The sequence below is a fragment of the Ruditapes philippinarum genome, unplaced genomic scaffold (genome assembly GCF_026571515.1).
Source record: "Ruditapes philippinarum isolate M1 unplaced genomic scaffold, ASM2657151v2 ctg9607_1_1_1_1, whole genome shotgun sequence".
Taxonomy (NCBI): domain Eukaryota; kingdom Metazoa; phylum Mollusca; class Bivalvia; order Venerida; family Veneridae; genus Ruditapes; species Ruditapes philippinarum.
The window spans coordinates 54,977-79,786 of NW_026861366.1; the positions used below are offsets into that span (position 1 = coordinate 54,977).

The window sequence follows — 24,810 nt, forward strand, 5'->3', positions numbered from 1 at the left end:
AATAAGATCCATCCTGCAATAATATAATAGATCAACCTGACCATCCTGCAATAATATAATAGATCAACCTGACCATCCTGCATTAATATAATAGATCAACCTGACCATCCTGCAATAATATAATAGATCAACCTGACCATCCTGCATTAATATAATAGATCAACCTGACCATCCAGCAGATTTGTGCCGTTTGACAAGATTCTTTGTACTGTTTGCAAGCTCAATTTTAGTAATTTTGATTTAAAAATCCAAAAAACTTTCAACTGCTCATGGACCTTTCCATATTATTAGCAGGACAAGTCTATTGCTCAAATTCAGGGTAAATTGATAAAGCATTTTGATTCTGAATCCCCCCCTTCATCATTAATTCATGGGACAGTTCGTAAATGAAAGCCTTAGCAGATTATGTTGTAATGTTAATGCACCAGTAATTAGTTTAAAGCAGGTGATATGAATGTGTTACAGTCTTGTATAGGAATGTTTAATGCATGTATGTGACATCTTCATGTCTCATTTAAGTTGACGTGATAAAATCATGTCTAAATGGCTTTAAAGGTACGTGTTCAGAGTAATATAGAAAATACTTGTGTGTTTTGTATTTTAGTATTTACCCTCGTTATTGTAAATTAAGCATTCTGAACACAAATATTGTACTTTAAAATAAGAACAATAGACAAATTCTAAGCAGTACAATTCAAGGGTGATATATTTGATATTATCACACACCCGTGCCGATTTTGCGACTCCGTAAATATGGTATTGCACGGCCGTGCATATATTTTGACGTGACGTCATTAACATTATACAAACATAGTGTAAAGGTGCCCTAAATGTTAGCGTTATACTATAGGCGCGTCAATGAAAAATGACTCTTATTTCACTTTAAACAGTCTTTATTTTGGGTATGCAGTGTTGCATCTAGGCTGCGCGATTTGCGCATTTTTTATGGAGATCGCGCATTTTAATGAAGTCAATGCGCTAAGTCGCTCATCTGACGATCTTTTCAACTTAATTCAGTTTATCTTTATCGCATCTTGAACGCTTCAGCCATGTTTGTTTTCACTTGTGGTAATGACTAAAATACGTACTAAATCGCGTGTAGCAGCCGACTAGGTCATCTCACGTGTGTTTTGTAGTGTTCATCAATATTTTATTTTTTCTACTTCTGTTTTTGAGCTGATGATAGCTGTCAAAAATGCCTGAACATGAAATAAACAAATTTTTTTGGGTACGTCATATTGTAAGGTAAATGTATGTCCCCCACATTTTTTTCAAATCCCCCACATTTTTCAGTTGAGTGGGGGACAATCCCCCATAATTTTAAAATTCTAGATACAACACTGGTATGTGATAAATAGAATATTAAATTTGTGTAAGTTCATTACTGAATTTATTGCACTCGTTAGATAAAATAATATGATTTTAATCAACTCGTGCAATAAATTCAGTATTGAACTTACACTCATTCAATATCCTCTATTTCTGGGTTAATTTAACACAGTAGTAAAAATTCTTGAATTAGCCATTTTTACGAAATGATAGAGATATTTAAGGTTTTTTATCTGTATCAAGTGTAAAAAAAATTTCACAAAATTCAATTTTTTTCGGAGGACAGACAAGATAGAATGTCATTTAACTATTTGATTCAACATTTAATGGGACATATTGACAATGCTGATGCAGCAGATAAATGATGAAGACCTCCCCCAGCCCCCAAAATAAAGCCAAGAAATTTAAGAAGAGCTGAAAAGAATACAGTACTAGTGGTTGCAAAAGAGTGATATCTTAGTTTATCGTGTGAAATGAGTCGTGATTGTTAAATTTACTGATTGCATTGTTCTGTTAACTGAGTTTGCCGCAGATCACAATATAAATTTGCTGTGTGAATGAAAATGTTTTTGTCGCGATGGAGGACGCAACATACTTATCGGTTATTTAGATTAAAGATACTGTTGTTGTGCGGGAAGCGTTTTAAATTGTTTTCTTTATTGGTCTTCTGTTAATGAAGATTTTATGTGTTGATTTGCTCAACTTCTTTAATTGAAAAAAAGAAATGCTGCAAGAAAATCGTTCAAAGTACATCCAGCAATTTTACCAGAGGGATTTGAAATTATGTAATTTAGGGTAGATTTATGAATGCATGGTTCAGGCCAGTGACTTAGAATCACTTGCCAGAACTTTCGCCTGCAGAGTTTGTGTGACCTAAAACCCCATAAAATAAAATTGCTATTTCATATTCAGGGTCAAATTCTTATCAAAGGCATTTAAACTGACCAAATCGGTTACCTTCTATCTCAGCTTTAAGTAAGGCAGAACTTAATTTTTAATACTCTGAATGACATTCATTGTTAACACGATTTTCTCATTTTTATGCCCCCGCCATGTAATGGCCGGGGCATATAGTGTTACCCTGTTCCGTCATTCCGTCCTTCCGTCCTTCCATCCTTCCGTCCTTCCGTCATTCCGTCATTCTGTCATTCCGTCATCATCAGTTTCCGTTCATTATCTTAAGAACGGTTGGGCACATTCAACTCAAATTTGACATATGGATATGTCATGAGAAAATACAGGTCAAGTTCGAATTTGGTCATGGTTCGATGATTTTTGGCAGAGTTATGCCCCTTTTACTTTGAAAATAATATGAAATTTCAGTTTCCGTTCATTATCTCAAGAACGGTTGGACACATTCAACTCAAACTTGACATATGGATATGTTATGAGAAAATACAGGTCAAGTTCGAATTTGGTTTATGGTTCGATGATTTTTGGCAGAGTTATGCCCCTTTTACTTTGAAAATAATATGAAATTTTCAGTTTCCGTTCATTATCTCCCCAACGGTACAACACAATCAACTCAAACTTGACATATGGATATGTCATGAGAAAATACAGGTCAAGTTCGAATTTGGTCATGGTTCGATGATTTTTGGCAGAGTTATGCCCCTTTCACTTTGAAAATAATATTAAATTTTCAGTTTCCGTTCATTATCTCCCTCAAGGTACAACACATTCAACTCAAACGTGACATATTGATGCGTCAAAGGAATGCGCAGGTCAAGTTCAAATTTGGTCGTGGTTCGATGATTTTTGGCAGAGTTATGCCCCTTTTACTTTGAAAATAATATGAAATTTTCAGTTTCCGTTCATTATCTCCCTCAAGGTACAACACATTCAACTCAAATTTGACATATGGATATGTCATGAAAAAAATACAGGTCAAGTTCAAATTTGGTCATGGTTCAATGATTTTTGGCAGAGTTATGCCCCTTTCACTTTGAAAGTAATATAAAATTTTCATTTTCCGTTTATTATCTCCCCAATGGTACAACACATTCAACTCAAATTTGACATATGGATATGTTTTTGAAATGCCCAGGTCAAGTTCAAATTTGGTCATGGTTCAATGATTTTTGGCAGAGTTATGCCCCTTTCACTTTGAAAATAATATGAAATTTTCAGTTTCCGTTCATTATCTCCCCAATGGTACAACACATTCAACTCAAATTTGACATATGGATATGTTTTTGGAATGCCCAGGTCATGTTCGAATGTGGTCATGGTTCAATGATTTTTGGCAGAGTAATGCCCCTTTCACTTTGAAAATAATATGAAATTTACAGTTTCTGTTCATTATCTACCTAACAGTGTTACATATTCAATTTTAATTTGACATATGGATATGTCAAAGGAATGGGCAGGTCAAGTTGTAATTTGGTCATGGTTTGATGGTTTTTTGGCAGAGTTATGTCCCTTTCACTTTGAAAATAATATAGATACATCTTAGGAATAAGCAGTTTAAGTTTGAATTTGGTCATGGTTCAATGATTTTAGACAAACTTATATTTCTTGAATGTTGGAAAAATTTTGAACTTTCAGTTTCAGCACTCATTCTTTTAGCCATTATTTTGGCTACAAATATGCAATATGCTTTTTCTAAAGGTTAAGACTGAATAATTTCAGTGCCTTGAACGTTGTATGGAAATGGTTTGTGTTAACATTGAAAAGTTTTAAGGGCTTTGAACTTAAAATGAAAAAAAAAAAATTAATGCACCATATGAAATTTTGGCTGCATGCGGGGGCATCCGTGGCATGATGACACATTTCTAGTTTTTGCAATTTCAAGATATTTCTTTATGTTTTAATGAAATGCTCTGACTTTGAATAGTTAAGGATAAAAATAAAACATTTGACTAAAGGCAATTTTTTTGTTGTTGATTCATCTAAAGTGAAGATAATACTGACATGCCGTTCTCCATTGTTTGTCATTTACAACTTTTTATTCATTTGAAGTTTGCGTCATATTTTTTTCTGTTTCTAAAGTTTTTCTCCCTGGGTTTTTGTTTTTAAATTAAAAAAAAATTTCCAAAGGTTTTGAAAACTGTTTCTTCATTGTCGCACACGTATCAATGAGTCATGCATTTTGATGAGGTAAACAAAAAAGTTACGTGTTGATTTATAAACATTGCAGTGAATAAATTACGTAGGAAAATAAATTTTGGGAGTACAAGTGAGGAACAATTGAGTCTTTGCGAAAGGTGATTCAAGATTTAATATTATGAAATAAAACTTCATGGAGAGAGAAAAAAACTTCTTTTTGAAGTGTTTGTTTTCTATGTTTTATCGTGCATTTTATTTCCATCATCGTTGAGTTTGAAACACGACGTGAATAGGTTGTATTGATAAGAAGGTGAAAACTGGTCCTGTCTGTTTGTTTGATTTGTTGACAATTTTTACGTAAATTAAAGTTGCCAGACTGATAAATGTTTTAATGATTACGCTGCACCTTAAGTAGGTAAGCTGAGATGAGATAGGTTCCATATAAGGGAAGGTTATTAAGTTGTTCTCCTTTTTTATTTAGATAAAAAAAAAGAAATATAAAGGTAGTTTGAATTTTATCTTGCGTTTCTTGTCTGTGCAGTCTCTTTTTATTTTGGATAAAAAAAATATTAAGGCCGTGAGTTTTTCGCTGGGCTTTGGAGGCTTTTACTTAAAATCCTACATGTTTGCAATATTAAAAGACCTAGTGGTCATGGGTTTGAGTGATACTCATCAACCTTGCAGGGATGATGACTTATAAATTGAATTCATTCAAATTAAATATAGATAATTAACAAATATTAACTTTGAATAAGGCTGTGATTGATTGAATATTTTGTATTGATATAATGAAACCCAAATATTGCTCTGATATATATTAATATATCAAATTAAATAGTTACATTGTAGTAGAGTGGAGTGTGTATGTGTATCATTATAGGTGTTACACATGCTTGTTTTAGTCATCACAAATACAACATATTTAAAGAAAGTATCTTTTCTTATCATTACTTCTCACTCACCTTTAAATGTCTAATTCTCAATTCAGTTTAGCCAAGAAAAAGGGAGGGAGGGGATTTTGATTTTTCTCTTCATATATGAGCCGCGTCACGACAAAACCAACGTAATGCGTTTGCGACCAGCATGGATCCTGACCAGTCTGCGCGGATGCGCATCCGAGCAGTCTGATCAGGATCCATGCTGTTCGCTTACAAACCCTTTCACAAGTATAGAAACTGATAGCAAACAGCATGGATCCTGATCAGACTGCGCGAATGCGCAGGCTGGTCTGGATCCATGCTGGTTGCAAACGCACTATGTTAGTTTTGTCGTGATGCGGCTCATATTTGCTTAATACAAGGAGAAATCAGGGTTTTAAATTGTATTGATATCTTGAATTTGTGAATCAATATTGAACCAAATATTGTATATCAATGATATATCAATATCACAATAATGAATAATCAAAGACAGCCCTACATCGGAATTCTTTTCAGCTTTTACACAATATTTTAAAGGTCTCCTGGGTATGACAAACCAAAAGTTAAGACATATGTTTGGCCTTCTCCAGGTGCATAATGAAAGTGTACCTTGAGGTGGTTGAAAAGTTACAATAAATTAGGACAAAGTGAGCTTTAATTATCTTGATGAGTATCATTATTTAATACACAGAAGGTTGTTTACATTTAACTAACTACCTCTCATTATTTCGCTACCTGTTTATCACTAATTGATGAGACTCCTCTTTACTCCACTCTATTATGCTAATTGCTAATTACTGCAGCATTACTCCTCATTAAAATGCATTGTTCTACAAATTGGCTCCTTACTTCACTTATGTACGATCACAACATAGTAATTAGATCATTTGCAGTAATCAAGAGTATAATCTGGGTGCAAACATTTTTGGTATGTTTATCATTAAATATACTTAATACAGGATTTTAAAGAGTTTTTAAAAAATAATTTGTCTAAACCTTTTATTAATTTTTTGAAACCTTTTGTTTATTTTTGTTCTATTTAAAAAAAAGAGGTATTACTTCTTATCCCAGTTTATTTTATGGCTGGACCTCATCATACCAAGGAAGCATGGTCTTGACCCAAAGGGGTCAACACTATAAAAGTCATGCTGACTTTCTAGCTTATCAAGTGCATTATTTAATCATCTGAGTAGGACCATTGATGTTCCATAAGTAAGCTGGAATTAAGCTGCCTCACATGAAAGAATCCAAAGTCCGTGGTGGGAATCAAACCCACAGCTGAGTGAGTAAGAGGAAAGTGGCTTGAAATCCAGACTTAATAAGCCCTTACAACCTGTTTAATTTATATAATGGATTTTGCTCTGATTTGAAATATTTGTAAAGGTAACTATTAACTGCAGATTGGTTTTATGTTTAGTGTGATCCATGTTGTTATAAAATATGCTGAGCATCATTTTAAAGGTGCGGATGATACTTCAATTGGCGAGTTTAGTCTGAACTTGCAAATTTATAGATTTTAAGATTGTTACCCTAAATATAAAGATGCATTGTTGAGAGAAATAGAATTAATTAAATCTCCCTTTTAGATAGCTGAATTTTAATTTCAAGGTGTCGCGTTGCGTGCATGCAATTTCAATAATGAAATAGCAGTTGTATTGTATCTAAGGAAATGCACAGTGATACGTTGTTCGCAGTGAATGACGCGTAAATATATTCGATGAAAAATATAGTGCGATATCTTACAGGTGGAATTTAATTATTGATATTACTTTATGTTTGTTTAATATGACGGTTTATAATTTGTAAGGAAAGACCAATTTTTCAACTATTAAAGTATTATCCAATTAAATTGATATTATATCAAATTTTGTTTTGAAAAGAAAAAAATTACATTGAATTGAGTGTAACTTTATCATTTTGAAGGTTGTAACTTGAATTTTTTTTAAAGGCAGTGTTTGTATTTATGGAGAAAATATTGGAAATGGACACATGCAGGCTTTATGAACCCAGTGTTCCTTGACTGTTTCTAGACTATTCCTTGACTGTTTTGACTATACATTGCTTGTTCCGAGATTGTTCCTTTTCTTTGAGTGTTCCTTTATTGTTCTTAGACTGTTTCCAAACTGTTTTGTAAATGTTCTTTGTTACTTGAATCATGTTCCTTAACTGTTCACTGGCAGTTTCTTATCTGTTTCTAGACTTCCTTAACTTTTCCTTTTTCCTTTACTTGCCTAAACTGTCCTAATAGGCTGTTCCTTATTACTGATCCTAGGCTGTTCCTTAGCTGTTTTGTGTTGATCCTTAGCTAAAAAAATCTCCTTGTTCTTTGACTGTTCCTTATAAACTTTGACTGTTCCTAGATAGCGCCTTAGGCTTTTCCTTGACAGTTTTCTTGGCTATAGCAATATTATGAGGGCTAAGTGTGTGTGACCTTTTGGTATTATTTTCATATGTTGGATATCACTAAGCATTTAGAAATTATCATTTCAAAATGTTTTCATAAACAGTAGTTTTCTGACATATTTTGTTTTATGGTCACCTGAAGTACTGATTTATTATGTTTAGTTATATGATTTATCAAAGAATCAAGCCATGGCACTTTTTCAAAATTTCAGTGTGTCAGTTAGACTTCACTTGAAATAAATGAATGATGTGTTCTCATTATCACCTTAGCTACCCATACCCTGTTAATAATCACATTTACATTCTACTTGAATATTGTTCCTGACAAAAAAAACCCCCAAAAAACAACCGAACCCAAGACATTCAGGTGTAATATTTGATAGCTTCGAAAATGACTTTTTAGTGTTATATCATTATTTTTAGAAAATGCCAATTTGGTGGCTTGTATTTTTGCTCAATATGGCTGCTGATTATTTTTAATTGTACAATAATTAATCATGATATCACATTGGACACTGAGTGACATCATAGTGGTCTTGGCTTAATTGCCATTTAAATGCGTGAACTGTAAACTCTTTTGAATCATCTATAATTATTATACACTCTACAATTATATCTGAAATATTCAAATATAAAATACTTGATGAAAAATTTGTTATTATTGACAGAGGTGTTGAAAATGTTCCAAAATATAACAGTTCATATCATAGGTAACCAAATCATGGTGTTAATAGATCTTCTACTGTTTTAAAGTAATGATTTTTTTTCCTGTGGTAATTTAATGCTTTATATTTTATATATGTAACACCTGTTTGAAAAATTATTATCTAAATCTGTCAACAATGTTTGGCGTAAAATTGGCAGGCATCTCCCAGTCAGTGTACAGGGTGCAAAAATTATTGTTCTGTGTTCAGATTGAGGGAAATGAAATACTAAAAATTCTCAGCAAGTACAGTTCAGAAGGTGTTAAATATTGTAGGAAATCGGTAGGAAATCGTCAAGGAGAGGATTAAGTGGAGGTATTTACTGATAGAACAAGACTGTAAGGTTACAGAGTTATGTTAAGTGTTATGTACTTTGAAATTATCTGTCGATATATTTGATAATACTTTTTAACTACCAAAATTAACTTTCGGAACACATGTTGAAATAATTTTTTTGCTTATGCCACCAATATAGATCATTGCTGGGGCCTGGAGCCAGCTGAGTATACTATATATCATTGGTTACTTATTTTTAGAAAATTGATCTAGGATACCATTAAATTAATGAATGAAAGTTTAAAAAGTTTAAACGCGCATGCACAATAGTGAAAATTAGGGCTTCTAAAATTGTTATCCCTCTATTTCATATTCTTTCTAAAGACTGGTTAAAATGTTATACCTGTTCCCAATGATCAGAAATTTCCCGTAATACCAATTTTGATCATGAGAGGGTGTTTTCCACTGTGTCATCATTATTTCAAGAAATTCCAATATGGCTGGTAAAGCCATTAAGAGTCAGTAGACTTTAAAATCTTTGTATTTAACTCATAATTACCATGATATTTTACTTTTTATATACGTCAATTTTATTTCTATTTTCAGATATGACTACAAAAAGTTACTGTACAATGCAACATTTTGCCTCGTGCCTAGAGGACGTAGACTAGGGTCTTTCAGGTGAGTTCTGAAGTTTTTGCTTAGTGATACATGTATTGACCTTGACATTTAGTTGAAAATTGATTTATTCCATAGTTTTCTAACACAAAAATGCTTAGGATATTTTGGTTCTTGTTAAAGAGGGTCCTCTTGGGTTATGGTCACTGATTTCAAATTACATTAAAAATATCACTTCCCTTGCACGACTATGAGTTAAAAAAAAACACTTGCCCTGCACTACTGTAAGTTAAAAAATCCCTTGCCCCACACTACCGTGAGTAAAAAAATCAACTTGCCCCGAACTACTGTGAGTTAAAAAAATTACCTTCCCCGCACTTCTGTGAGTTAAAAAAATCACATGCAGCACTTATAAATGTGAGTTCAAAAAATCACTTGCCCTGCACTACTGTGAGTTAAAAAAATCACTTGCTCGCACTAGTCAGTTAAAAAAATCACTTGACTGCACTACTGTGAGTTCAAATCCTGTCGGTGAACAATGGGGCAACTGATGTCTTCTTGCTTAGCAAGAGAATCACAAAATGAACAGAGACTTCAAACTGAACCAGTGAATAAACCAAAGAAAAAGTAGGTATACTTAGATTATAAGGTTAACAAAATGTTCCTGAAAAATCTGTCTAAAGTATTTGTCTTTGAAAATATATAGAATTTATTTAAGTTTGATTGTGTAGGAAGCTAGGAGCTTTAATTTTATAGACACAATGTCAATCCTTGTAACCAACCACTGTACTCTTAATGAATTTAAATTTCTTGCTGAAGGAAACAATGGCTTTGATCCCACATGGGTATCGCAATCCTTAGAGTACTAGTCTGACATCCACTTGGCCATATGTGACCAGTGATTTAACCAGCGACAGGCTCAAACATGCAATATTGTGTTAATATCTGGCTTCGTTATAATGGATAACAAGAAAAGCATTGATGCAAAGCATCAAAGGGCGTCCAAGCAAGAAATGCAGAAAGTGTCCTTATTATGTTATCGCTATTAGCGAAGACCCCCTCTTAAGGTATCTGTTCACACTTAGTAAAAATATGACACTGGTTATATTACCATGTTGATCATGTTGAGCATGTTGTTTATTATACAATAATTGTAATATCTATTTGATTATAAAAAATACAGATTTTATGAATATTGTTTTCCTCTCTTTTTTGTGTTTTATGTGCTATTTTAATACTGAGTTTTTTACGTTTACTACTCTTTTTTTAGCTCACCTGTCATAAAGTGACAGGGTGAGCTTTTGTGATCGCTTTTCGTCCGGCGTCCGTCCGTCCGTCCGTCGTCCGTCCGTAAACTTTTGCTTTAAATGACATCTCCTCATAAACCACTGAGCCAATTTCATCCAAACTTCACAGGAATGTTCCTTTGGTGGTCACCTTTAAAAATTGTTCAAAGAATTTAATTCCATGCAGAACTCTGGTTGCCATGGCAACCGAAAGAAAAATCTTTAAATATCTTCTTTTAAACAACCCTAAGAGCTAGAGCTTAGATATTTGGCATGAAACATCTTCTAGTGAGTGTCTACCAAGTTTGTTCAAATAAAAGCCCTGGGGTCAAAATTGGCCCCGCCCCAGGGGGTCATTGATTTTCCCTATATGTATATATTTAAAACTTAAAAAATCTTCTTTTAAAGAACCCAAAGAGCTAGAGCTAAGATATTTGGCATGAAACATCTTCTAGTGAGTGTCTACCAAGTTTGTTCAAATAAAAGCCCTGGGGTCAAAATTGGCCCCGCCCCAGGGGGTCATTGATTTTCCCTATATATACATATAGTAAAAACTTAAAAAATCTTCTTTTAAAGAACCGTAAGAGCTAGAGCTTAGATATTTGGCATGAAACATCTTCTAGTGAATGTCTACCAAGTTTGTTCAAATAAAAGCCCTGGGGTTAAAATTGGCCCCACCCCAGGGGGTCATTGATTTTCCCTATATGCATATAGTAAAAACTTAAAAAATCTTCTTTTAAAGAACCCAAAGAGCTAGAGCTAAGATATTTGGCATGAAACATCTTCTAGTGAGTGTCTACCAAGTTTGTTCAAATTAAAGCCCTGGGGTCAAAATTGGCCCCGCCCCGGGGTCATTGATTTTCCCTATATACATATAGTAAAAACTTAAAAAATCTTCTTTTAAAGAACCATAAGAGCTAGAGCTTAGATATTTGGCATGAAACGTCTTCTAGTGAATGTCTACCAAGTTTGTCCAAAATTAAAGCCCTGGGGTCAAAATTGACCCCGCCCCAGGGGGTCATAGATTTTCCCTATATGCATATAGTAAAAACTTAAAAAATCATCTTTTAAAGAACCCAAAGAGCTAGAGCTAAGATATTTAGCATGAAACATCTTCTAATGAGTGTCTACCAAGTTTGTTCAAATAAAAGCCCTGGGGTCAAAATTGGCCCCGCCGCAAAAACTTAAAAAATCTTCTTTTAAAGAACTCAAAGAGCTAGAGCTAAGATATTTAGCATGAAACATGTTCTAATGGGTGTCTACCAAGTATGTTCAAATAAAAGCCCTGGGGTCAAAACTGGCCCTGCCGGGGGGGGGGGGGGGGGTCATTGATTTTCCTTATATGTGTATAGCAAAAACTTAAAAATCTTCTATGAAAAAACCCAATTAGCTATAGTTTAGATATTAAGCATGAAACATCTTCTAGTGAGTGTCTACCAAGTTTGTTCAAATAAAAGCCAGGCCCCGTGTTCACTAAGAAAAGATCAGGATCAGGATCAAGTGATCCTGATTTTATTTTCATTGTTTAATGTTACTAAAATTATTTGTGTTTTGTTGAATTAAATTGTAAATATTCAAATTGTAAAAATATGCTGATTTGCAAAGAAAACAAACTATTTTGGGATGAAATCAACAAATAACAAAACAAATACAAAAATATTTGGATCAAAATATGGATCAATTTTAGGATCAGGGTCAATATTTGGATCAACTGTAAAATGCTCGTATCTTGCAAAATTAACAATTAATTTATTCTAAAATTCATACACTTGCTATTTCAGGTCCAGTTTTATCAAATTTATAATTAGATATTTATCTATGAGGATAAACAATGAAGAATATTAGGGTTTTTAGCTCGACTTTTCTATGAAAAGGGGAGCTATCCTACTCGCCCCGGCGTCGGCGTCGGCGTCGGCGTCACACCTTGGTTAAGTTTTTCGTACCACCCCACTTTATTTCAGAAGTATTACAAGTATGGCTTTGAAACTTACCATACTTGTTCACCATCATAACCTCCATCTACAGACAAGAGTACATAACTCTGTCAAGGTTTTTGACAGAATTATGGCCCTTTTTTGACTTAGAAAGTGTATTGAGCTTGGTTAAGTTTTTTGTTCCACCTCACTTTTATTTCAAAACCATTGGAGGTATTGCTTTGAAACTGACCATACTTGTTTACCATCACGACCTTCATCAACAGACAAGAGGACATAACTCTGTCAAGGTTTTTGACAGAATTATGCCCCTTTTTGACTTAGAAAATACATTGAATATGGGTAAAATCCACTTATTGCCTTAACCCTTTGAGATATTGCTTTGAAACTTTTAATGCTATTTCACATCATTACCCCCATCTGTACGCAAGAGAAGGTAACTCTGTCAAGGATTTGTTTTAAAAATTAAGGCCTTTTATCGACTTAGAATCTTGGTTAAGTTTTTAGTACCAGTCCACTTTTTGAACTGAACTGTTTGAGATATTAATTTGAAAGTTGGAATACTTGTTTACAATCATGATTCCCAAACATGTCCAGGAGAAGGTAATTCTGTCAAAGATTTTATTTGAATTATGGCCCTTAACTGTCAATGTTTTGTATTATAGGCAAGCACTAAAAAACTTAAAAAATCTAAAAAATTCATTCCTATCCACTTGTTCACTTTACCATAAATTATGTCATATAAAACATTGCTGTAATATTCAAGGGTATCAAACAACTAGTTTTTTTTTCTTTCTTACCAGCCCTCTTTTGACTTAAACATTTCAAACTTTGCTGCAGTGTTCAAGGGTATCACACAATTCAGTAAAATAATTCTTCACTAAATATCTTAATGCTCATGGCCATTGTTCACTTTAAAAATACAGAGATTCTTGTATTGCCTTTTACTGCAAAAACTTTTTTTATTGGCAAGCAATAAAAAAGTCGAGCGCGCTGTCTTACGGACAGCTCTTGTTTAATTTGATCCTGATCTTGATCCTGATCCTTAAATCTTTGTGAACACGGGGCCTGGGGGTCAAAACTGGCCCTGCCCCAGGGGTGTCATTGTTTTTAACTATATGTGTATAGTAAAAACTTTAAAAATCTTCTTTTAAAAATCCCAATGAGCTAGAACTTAGATGTTTTAGCATGAAACTTCTTCTTATGGGTGTCTACCAAGTCTGTTCAAATAAACAAATAAAAGCCCTTGGGTAAAAATTGGCCTGGGGGTGGGGGGGGGGGGCTTATATACAGGTGAGCGACCTCAGGGCCATCATGGCCCTCTTGTTTATATTAAAATTGTAAAATAAATTTTAAGAATTCAATTGTCATATTGACTGACAATTATAAGTCAAAACTTAACTGGAAAAAGTCAGTAAATTATGGTTAATCTTTCAATATATAATATTTTTTATTTTTAAACCATGTACATTTGTATTTTTCTTTATCAGTTTTTAAAATATCAATCCATTGTAAAATTCATAAAATCTAATTTGTAACTTTGAAAAATTCCTCGGCATCTTTACTAAACACGAATAACAAATTAAATAAAATGTTTCAAAGTTGATAGTGTCATATTAATACCATAAAAATGTACCTTTTTGCTTAATTATTGTACATATTTATTGTTTTTATCTCATATAGAGTTAGAAACTAAGTGACAAACATTTATTTTGGAAAAAAGCTTAGTTATCTGTAAAAAATTGGTTCTTTTCTGAAACGATATCAAACATCTACTCCAAAACCGGGAGAGACCGGACAATAAACGTGTGTTTCTATTCGCCGGTCACTAGTAAATACCGGTCAAAATAGACCGGGAATTAACGATAGGAGTACATCCTTCTATAAATAGATTTTTGGAATGTTTAGGTAGACAGTAGACATTTAGGTCATCAACTTACCATTCTATGTACTACAAAATGATAAATAAAAAAAAACTGAAGAGACGGAAAAGGTTATTTCATTTGAAAATGTTTGCATTGCGAAATTCTCCAGTTCGCTATTCATTGTACATATCGCGACATTTCATTTTTAATTAATAATAATCAAGTACCCTCATACCGATCGGAATGATCGGCTTTTATTATTACCGACTAAAAGGCTCGAGAAGTTGCTGTCGCCCTTTCACAAAATCTGATTTCATTCCATAAAGGGGCGCCGCGCTTCGGCGCGGACGCCAATGAATAATGGCTGTTTACTAAAATCTTGTGGAAAAAAATTAGTTCTCAATTTTAATAAACAATAAAATGGTATTATTTTATTTCTATATGATACTGCAAAACTGAAAGGATTTGCCATTTTTCTCAATGATTGTGTTCCCTAGGACTTTGTTCTTGGAAACAAAATTTTCTCAATAAGTTTGACAAAAATGAAAGCTTTCAAACTATAAGCATGATGCTTGCTTTCAATTGAAAACCCAGTTAGAATGTTAATTGGCAATATCTGACAAGCTGGATTGCTAGAATGCCATTCAAGTTTAAATTGAAAATTTCTTTCATCTTTTTTCCAAGGCCTATGATTAGACTGGTAACTCTGAAATTTCTACATTTTAATCATCTTTTCATTGATTTTGTTGAGAAAAAAAATGTTTAAATGGTATTGTGATAGCAAAGGTGGTGTTGGTAATTTACCCATGGGGTATTGGCAGTAAGCCTCATTGAATCAGGAGTGAACCAAAAATCTGTGTTTCAGTGCTATTGGATATTGATGTGCTACTTGAATAGAGCCATGCTGGCATGCCACTTCCTTAAAATGTCACTCCCATTTTAACCCAAACTGAAAGTGAAATTCCACCAGTGCTGTAAGTCTGACTACTTTGTGCACTATTTTGATATATTGATATTAAAATCCCTTTCACTAAATGGATTTTTCCAAATTAAATCAAGGCCAATCTAATGCAAGGCAAATCAATTACACTAATTCAGCAGGTATGTAAAGGGCTTAATATATATAATATTTTGCTACTGGAAAGTTGGTTACATAGAAGTCAAATTCTCATTTAAAAAAAAAAAAATTGAGATTTATTTTGCTGCATTGTTAAAGAGTGGCTGATAAATCTTCATTTATTACTATGATGGGTATAATATACTGACACTGTCTTACTTCAGACATGATAAATTATGCTTAGGGATTATAATAAATGACAAATTGTTTTACGATGCATATTCTTGTTTTTATAAGTTTCTCTTTTGTGATCGGAATTTGTTTTTATCCATTTATCCTGTCTGATCCTGCGCTTCCATGTTGAGATCATAAACATTTTGTCTAGTCGTGCTTGTATAGTAGTCTGCTATACAATTCTGTCACGAAACTGGTTTATTTGTCTGTCTGTCTGTGTGTCTCTCTGTCATGTTAATTGTGTGGTCCTATTTATATCTTGATTTCATTATTTTGCTTGACTTTTATTCCTTTTTTTTACCCTTTTAGAATTTGCTTTGTAAAAGCACTATGATAAAAAGGAACTTTCACGGTAGAGCTAATGATTAAGTTTATACAGAATTTATTTTATTCCGAATGTGTAGGAAGCAGTATTAGCTTAAAGACACACTTCTGAATCCATTCCTTGAACCAGCCAGTATGAAACAATGAGTGTAAAGTTTCTTGCAGCTTGCCCTAGAAAGGGTTTTGAACCAAGCAATCCTTTCAATATTAGATTACTAGTCAGACGCATTTAAACCTGGCACTCCACCATGTTGCGTCACTTATGATTTGACTCAATGTTTTACTTACTCTTGTGTTATGCAGGTCATACACATTTCAAGGAATGAGGCAGTCTGACATTGTAGTTTAAGTTTTAAATTGTATTCTGAACATACAAATCCTATTGGCTTAAACTGTAGACTGTTTGGCAATTTTCTACTGGTTTCTTCTTGAAGGTTGTAGAATGTAGAGTCCAAATCCTGCTGGAATCCAAAGTGCAAGATTAGATCTGCCACTGAGTATAAAGCCAGGCCAGGCTTGCAGTCTGACCTTGTAGCTCAATTTTTGTTTTTGATACTGAATTTCCCAAAACTTGGAATGGACATGTTCAAATTTAAAACAAAGACAAATCCATTATACATATTGACAGGTGGTTATGGGTAAGAATTCATAAGACAGTGAAATTCTATTAAATTGCGTGGGTTTGATGTACTACATATCATAATAGATAAATAAGTCTTTCATTAGAGGGATTTTGTCAGAAAGTTATCCCAGAGCTGACGGAATAGTCTCCCACATTGTCCTCGATGTAGTCAAACAAAGTGGCTTTTCACAAAGTTATTGGCAATTATAAGGTCACCTACCACCAATCTATCTCAATTTAGTGTTTGACTTTGGCTAGAGTGACTGTTTAATAATGATATAATGTTTTTGCCTCCAGTTATAGTCTGTGTATGCTTTTGTCATTAAGGCACCAAACTATACACTACCTTATTTATTATCATTAAGGCACCAAACTATACACTACCTTATTTATTGTCACTAAAGCACCAACCTATACACTACCATATTTAGTGTAATTAAGGCACCAAACTATACACTACCTTATTTAGTGCTTAATTACTAAGGCACCAAACTATACACTGTCTTATTTATTGCCATTATAAGGTAACAAACTATATGATACCTTATTTATTGCACCAAGCAATAATATTATGCTACCTTTTTTTTTTTGTCATGGCACCACACTAGATGCTATCTTATTTGTTGTCATTTAGGCATCATTATTGTTAGCAGTATTGTCTTTAAAATGTCAGTCAATACAATTGGTTTTTCACCAAGTTCCAATGAAAAGAAAAACGGGTGTGCCCAGCCTTTAAAATTGAGAAAATTTAGATTTTTTTTTGTTTGAAGTTTATTTTGTTTTAGTTATATTGCCTGACGAACGTAAAATGAAGATTATGTGTTTTCAATTTTATTATCAAAGGGGTTTAAAAGCAATTTCCAGCAAGTCATTTTTGCTGTAACTGCAATTCATTTAACGTACCCTGTGCAGACGTAAATATGTAAACAGCAGCGTCTGCTTAGTATGATGTTTTGCTGGATTTATCACAAAATGGAAGGAAGTCGTTCTTGTAGAAAATGTTGTCAGTTTTTGCATATTTGTGCAATAAAGTTTTTTGTCCCGATGATTCAGTCTGTAGATGCTTTATTGGCGACGCCGGTGAGCGGCGTCGTCTTATATGGAATACTTTTTATTTTGGCCTATGGAAGGAGCTGTTATTATTAGCAGTTAATTTCATGTTGTGTTAATTATATTTATTTTGATTCGTAAAAATCAAGTAAACAAATATGTTGTTATATTTGTATTTAATAACTTTATATAAAAAGCATGTGCATTGTGATATTATTTTCACGAAATTGCAGGCTCAGATTAACAGCTTGTCCTTTGTTTTATTGACAATACTAAACCCGGATTTCGAATATCGTTGTGGTCTACATTGATGCTCATTCATTTATATATTTTTCAAAACTTTCCTACAAGAAGAAAGTTCACCTGCAAATGAGTATTAGGATAGGTAATGGACTGTTGTAAACGATTATCCTATTGATTTTATCCATATTACGTTTATCTGTTGAACAGAATGGTTGTTTTTTACAAAGTGTACCAGTATCCGGATGTTGACAGCTATCCGATTTTCTGCAATTACTGCTGTCACATGGCCATCTACTTTTTTATGAATACTTTACCATTAATTTGCATGGCATAATTAAAATGAGCCTGCAACATTTATTAATTTTGATGTTTAGGGGTGTTCTTTTGGGTTTCATGTTTTCTTTATTTCAAGGGAAGTAACTCATGTTTACTAAATTATTTGTTCTTTTCTGTCTATCTTAGGTATTGATTACAATTTTGTTTTATAAAATTTACCAGTTGTAAGGTCATCAAAAGCATAGAGGCCCTGATGAGTGAATATTGATATATATATACTTTTACTGGCTTTATATACCCAATATTTCATATTTATTTAAAAGAAACTTGGAATTATTAATGTTATGTGCATACATTTATATCTTAGTAGATTCTATATTTGGTATGATGAGACTTATAATATTTCTGAATTTAAAGAGTTGCAGTTATGTCATTATTATTAAAGAGATGAGACTTTCATTTAAAGTTATAATGATAATACATGTATTGATTGAAAATGTCCTGAAACTTGGATCAAGCAATATAATTGATAAAGCCTCAAAAAATCATGGTTCTGAATAGTTATTCTAATTTTTTTCTAACATGTGCATAGTTTTAAAAAGGACAGCTTCTGCCTTATCTATTTGTAATGGAGGGACACCGGTCTCAAATCTCCAGGTCTCCTGAGTCAACCCGACAACAGACTTTTCATAGAGTAGATTGATACTTGTCCTTGAATAAAATTGTACACTAAATTTTATAGTGGGTGATTTGTGCCACATGAAAACCAACAAAGTACAAAAGTAACCGCGGGCGCCAGATGAAAACATGATAAAATACAATCTACCACAAAGTGGTTCGTTTGTTGCATTTTCATGTTTTTTGCCCCGGTGCCCTTGATGTAAAATACAAATCAGCCTTCATAAAATTTCTTATCATAGATATTGTACATGTATTAGCACAGTTATATTCTCTTTCAAATTGACCTGTTATAAATAATGGCACAACCAATAACTGTCTTAGCCCTTTTTAGTAAATAATTATACAATAATAATTATATAAATTGTTATTTTAATTAAGACTATGAGTATGTAAGGTTTTTTTTTCTTATTTATTAATTAAGAATTAATTAATTATCTGTTAATTTAAAAATCTAAAATATCTGTCACAGTTTAGAACTGTTCACTATTTAGGGGAGAAAATGTGTAAGGGACCAGATAGCTCAATCGCTACAGCCGCGGTACATTATTCTGTGGGTCACAGGTTTGAGTTCTGGTCAAGCTGAAAGTTTTTTCTCATCCTGTTACTGCAAATAACCATGAGTTTAATTCACTATGCTCTGTAAACATCAGAAATTCAAAGTACATGAATCAATATAGTGGGGAAAAAGGTTTAGGTTTAGAACTGTTTCATTATTAAAGAGAAAATGTGTAGCCGGCCGGATAGGCTCAGTTGGTCTTCTGAAAGTCATGGGTTCGAGTCATGATCAGGCAGTTTCAGTCAGGGTTTAGAAGTGGTGTTTTTCAACTGACACATGTTTGATTCATTTAATAGATTGCATTTAATTTTGAAATGGACAAAGGCAGTTTTGCTTGATACTTTTAAATCTACAAAAAGCATTTGGTACAGTTGATCACACTAAACTGCACATGAAGAAGTTCTTTTTTCGTTCCTTCTTCATCTCTTCAAGCATCTGCCATATGTAATGACATTCTTTGCATGGTTCAAGTTCTTATCTATGATAGCAGCTGGTGAATGTGGCTGGTACTCCTTCTCTCTGAATACCTATGGTGTCCCCCTGATGTTCATTTTAGGTCCTCTTTTATGTTTGACATGTCTGCAACCATAAGCAATATTGAGCTTTTATTTATATGCACAGGCACAAGTATCAGACCTGGGAAGAAAAAAATATTACCAGATTGATAAAAAAAACCTGTGTTCATCTTAAAAGTGTCACAAACCAAAAAAAATGTAAATGATGACCCCCTTTAAAAATATACTTTAAGTTAATAGTATATTTTTAAAGGGGGTCATTATTTACATTTTTTTTTTGATTTTTGACACTTTTAAGATGAACACAGATTTTTTATTAATCTGGTCATATTTTTTCTTCCCAGGTGTGATACTTGTGCCTGTCATTATATGATGATGACTCAGGTATCCTTGTATCTGGTAAAGTAAATCTTAAGATTGGTTTATTGACTATAAATTGTCTTTGCATCTTGGCAAGACAGAGTCTATTCTTTTTGGTTTAAGTTTCAACATAAACTGGGCCAAGCCTCCAGGTTACATGAAATGGTACTGCCATAAAGTACACATCTTTTGTTAAGTATTTAGGTGCAAACCTGGATCAAATTCTTTTGGCGTCGCCCTTTGATGCTTTGCATCAATGCTTTTCTTGTGCATTTTATTGGGAGGCGAGATTTCGGCAGTGACACTTTAGATTAGAGACTATATTATTAATGTTGTACCTTTAAGTCAGCATCTATTCTTATTATTGCAACCTGTAGGCTGCTATTTAATGTCGTCTCTTGTGTATGTTCAACTGTCGAGGAATAGCTGTCGGAATTTTATAGTCTGGGCGTTGCAAAAATGTTATTTCTTTCCTCCAGATCGTTTTTGTCTAATAATGATAACTCATTTTCAGAATGTTGAGTGTTTAATGCAACAGTTTCTTATATAACTTAGTGAAAAAATTAGACACATGATAATGAATCTTTCAAAGAAATGAAGAAATATTTAACATTTAATTTTATAAAAAATTTTAGGCTATGAAATATAACCAAAAAGGTTGGCATACATAGAAAGCTGTAACTTCTGCTTTAAAAGAAATGAAGTACTGTTAAGTCTGCTGTTTTGCAAACTCGTCATTGGGTAATTTCAAAATTGCTTTTTGAAACAACCAATCAAATATGTTCACATTTTAGACTGCTTAAAGACAGTACTAAAATTAAAAGGAAAAGAAAAACTTCTGGAAATTTTCTACAGTTGCACAATCATAATCATTTGTTTTGTTTTTCTTGAAAAAGAAAGGGAAATTAATTATATTCTATCTTGCAAAAAGCAATTATTTTCGTGTTTAACTTGTATTAACTAGAAAGACAAAACACTACTTCCATTAATTTTACAAATTTTGTTTAAAAAAAAATCTGAGGCTTGATTTTTGTTGTAAAAAGCAGATGTAATGTCAGAATTTTGACACTTCTAAAGGTTTTATGACAAGTTAAAAGCATGTTGAAATGAAGATTTTAAAGAGCAAAAGAAAAGAAAGTTAGAGAAAAGACTGTTGTTTTGCTTAGACCACCATTATAGAAAAAGCCGAAGTCTGAAAATTAAACATATCTACGGAACTAATTGTTTCAAAATTGATAACTTCATTAGTGTTGATTTCTAGGGACTAGTTGAAAAATCAAAGGGCTGCAACCTCTGTGGTATTTTCTGATCTTTGCAATCTAAATCATACTGACTATCTGTATGTATTTTCATGTATAAGTTTATTTTTATATACTATAATTAATCTTACGCAGCGACTGCGTCTATAACAGTTTGAGATTGATACATATGGAATTTTGCATGACTAGAGTTGCATCAAATATTATGACAGCCACACTTTATCCTTGCATATCGTGGCTACTTCCTTAAAAAAGACACTTAAAAAAAAAGTTGCCTCGACTAGGATTTGAACCTTTGGCCTCTCACACCCTAAACGAGCGCGCTACCTCTGCACCACGGTGAAGTAATACATATGTAGCTTGAATAAAAACAAATACATTGTAATTCTAATTTGAGAATTTCCATTTCGTGTTTGTAATCCTTACTAATTTTGAGGTATTTTGTTCACGTTTAACACTGATGAAAATCATAAAATTTACCGAAAATCTTCTCGACAAAACAGTACGACATGTATATATTCCACTACTCGACAGTCAGATTTATTTGTGTACTACGCTCTGGAGTATTCGGTAATCGACATAGCTAAAAATAGCATTTTCATTGATTAAGCTTTACGGAAATAGCCGAACATTTTTCATTGGGTAAAAAAGATATTCATCTGCGAAATTTGTGATTGTAACCTCATATTTCTATTGACTACTCTAAACGTTTAATGCACTGTAATTCGTTAAATGCCTACAGTAAAAATTATTCTTTCTTTTAAATTGCTGGTTTTTAAGCAGTTCTGAGTGAGAACTACTTTGCGTTGTTAGGTCTGTAAGGAAATTTTGTGTTAGACCGTGGATGTTAGCTATGTATTTACTGATCTTGCGATCAGAAAATAAAAAATGTAATATTGTAATTGTTTTAATATCTAATTTGATTAAAGAAATAAAAAAGAACATGCATTTTAAAGGTCTATGGTTAGTTAGTATTGGAACTCCATTGTATCCAACTTCTTGGCAATGTCCTTAAATACATAGCAATTCGAAGCAACTTAAACTTCAAAGTGGTATATATTTTTTGGGCGAAAATCCAGTAAGCTAAAAGTTTTCAGATTCTAAAATTCAGAAGGTGTGTCAAATTCTACCAATGTGCCTGTTTTGTTTTTTGCCTAAAACAATCTTGGGCCTTTCCAGTTTTGGTATTTTGTAAATTTAAGATTTTTTTTAAAGTTTTTGAAGGAATTTTTTGTTTTTCTCTTGTTTTTCACTTGGATTTCAATGCATTTCTTCGATTGTATCTTGGCATCCAGTCCACCAAACCAGCTTTCATGGATAACTAACCAGTAGTAACCAATTTCTCAGCATATAAAAATAACCAACTTCACATCTCACATTATTACCGACTAAAAGGTGAGTGATAAATGACCATTTGTCACAATGCGTCACAGAGAAATTTGGCATCGCAACAGGACCAAACCGGTGACCTCTGGATTACAAACCCCATACTTTCTCTATTATTAGCTAATCAAGCTGACTAAACAAAACTTAAAAGAAAGAGAAAGGTTTTTTTCTTCACAAGATAAAATCAAGCATCAAGAACAAGTTTGTGAACTGACACGTTTGGCAGATGCTATAATTGTTTGTAGTGCACCGAAAGATAATTACGTCAAAGTTACATCTAGCAAGGTTTTATCATAGATGTTATCGTCTCAAATGATTTTCATTACAGACGCAGGTTTTTACATCAATCATGCTTTATTCCTCTTAGGTCTTACGTAATGTTTGCAAGAAATGCATATCAGAGAATAGTTTGTCAGAAGCTGTATAGATAGACAAATGCTGACTTGTCAAATACATGGTAGATAAGAAATTTTTTGCTGTCCTCAGTCTGAATCAATTAATGATTTGTGTTGTCTATAATTAGCACCATTTAACTCTGTACCAGACTAAAGATATTATAGGGACTTTCCAGTCTTGTAATATAGACTAAACCATTTGATGATTTTTAGGGATAGTAATAAGTAAAACTTGTTGGTTCCTGGTATTATCAAGTGCCTTGTATAACAACAGAATGATGACAGTTTGGAGTTGGTCAGTCATCAATTTAAAATATGCCAGGCTTAGCATTATAAAAAGAGGAGTCTGTCTTGGTTTGTTATGTTGCCAAAGGCTCTTTACAAAATATAATATCAGTTTAAAATTGGGAATTGTTTAAGTCACCATAATGTAAAAAGTTTTATTTTAGGGAATTCTGATTTTCTGAAGTTTTGTTTGTTTGTTTTTTCCATTGTTATTTGCAGTCCAATTTTGCAAGAGAAGAGCCATTGTTTCTGCTTCCTTAGGCTAATTTCAAAATGTATAAAACAGCCACGAGCAGATATTGTTTTACCATTAAACTGTCGTTAGGATAAATTAAATAGCTGGGTGGCTGGTAAAAGGGTTTAATTGGAAACTGTCGCCTGTAAAATAGCTTCTATTTGCCATATTTTCTCATTTCAGATTTTTAGAAGTTTTACAGGCTGGATGTGTTCCCGTGTTGCTAAGCAACGGATGGGAGCTACCATTCTCGGAAGTCATCAACTGGAATAAAGCAGCATTATGGGCAGATGAACGGCTTCTGTTTCAGGTGAGTTGAGGCCCCTTTATAATCTAGCCAGCAGGATACTATTCAACTATTCAGTAAACAATGACAGCAAACCAGTCTAAAAATGATGCTCTGCCAATTTGGTTCAATTTAAATCTGTGCAAAGAATGAGCCAATGAGATGCGAGCATGATTGAGACTGGTTTTCAGTCTTAAGTTAATACATTGTTTTATGAATTTGAAGGTTAGAAATTAAGGGAATAAGGGCATTACTTTACTTAATGTATTTGCTTGTTATGGAAATTTTCAGTTGAGGATATATAATGTAGAAAATTACATACATACATGTTTGTAAATGTAGAATTATATCCATTTACCATATATATTTTTTACCCTTATAATTCAGTACTAAATTTATTCTCATTTGACATTTATAATTAACAAGTATAAAAGTCATTGCTGTGCATGTGGAAGGTTTTATTTGCAAAACGTGTGCGAGTTGAATATGGCATATGACTAGGTCACTAGGAATATGTAGAAATATGACTCTTTGCGTGCAGAATTTCATATTGATTATAATAAACATCATTGTTTGACATTTTCTGTTCCAGTAATGCTTATATTATGACAGATGTACATAATAAAACAGAATGTATGGAATTATTCTATGCAGATTCATTGT

At 33.0% G+C, this 24,810-nt stretch overlaps 1 protein-coding gene across 1 annotated transcript in view; it reads left to right on the forward strand.

Annotated features, from left to right (window-relative positions):
• Positions 1-24,171, forward strand: part of LOC132715401 (exostosin-1-like) — a gene marked incomplete at its 3' end in the record, with an annotated part of 60,077 nt that extends 35,906 nt beyond the window's left edge. The window contains 2 exon segments of the mRNA XM_060698397.1: positions 9,287-9,361; positions 24,045-24,171. Coding sequence (XP_060554380.1) covers positions 9,287-9,361; positions 24,045-24,171 — 202 coding nt within the window.
• Positions 24,172-24,810: the final 639 nt, after the last annotated feature.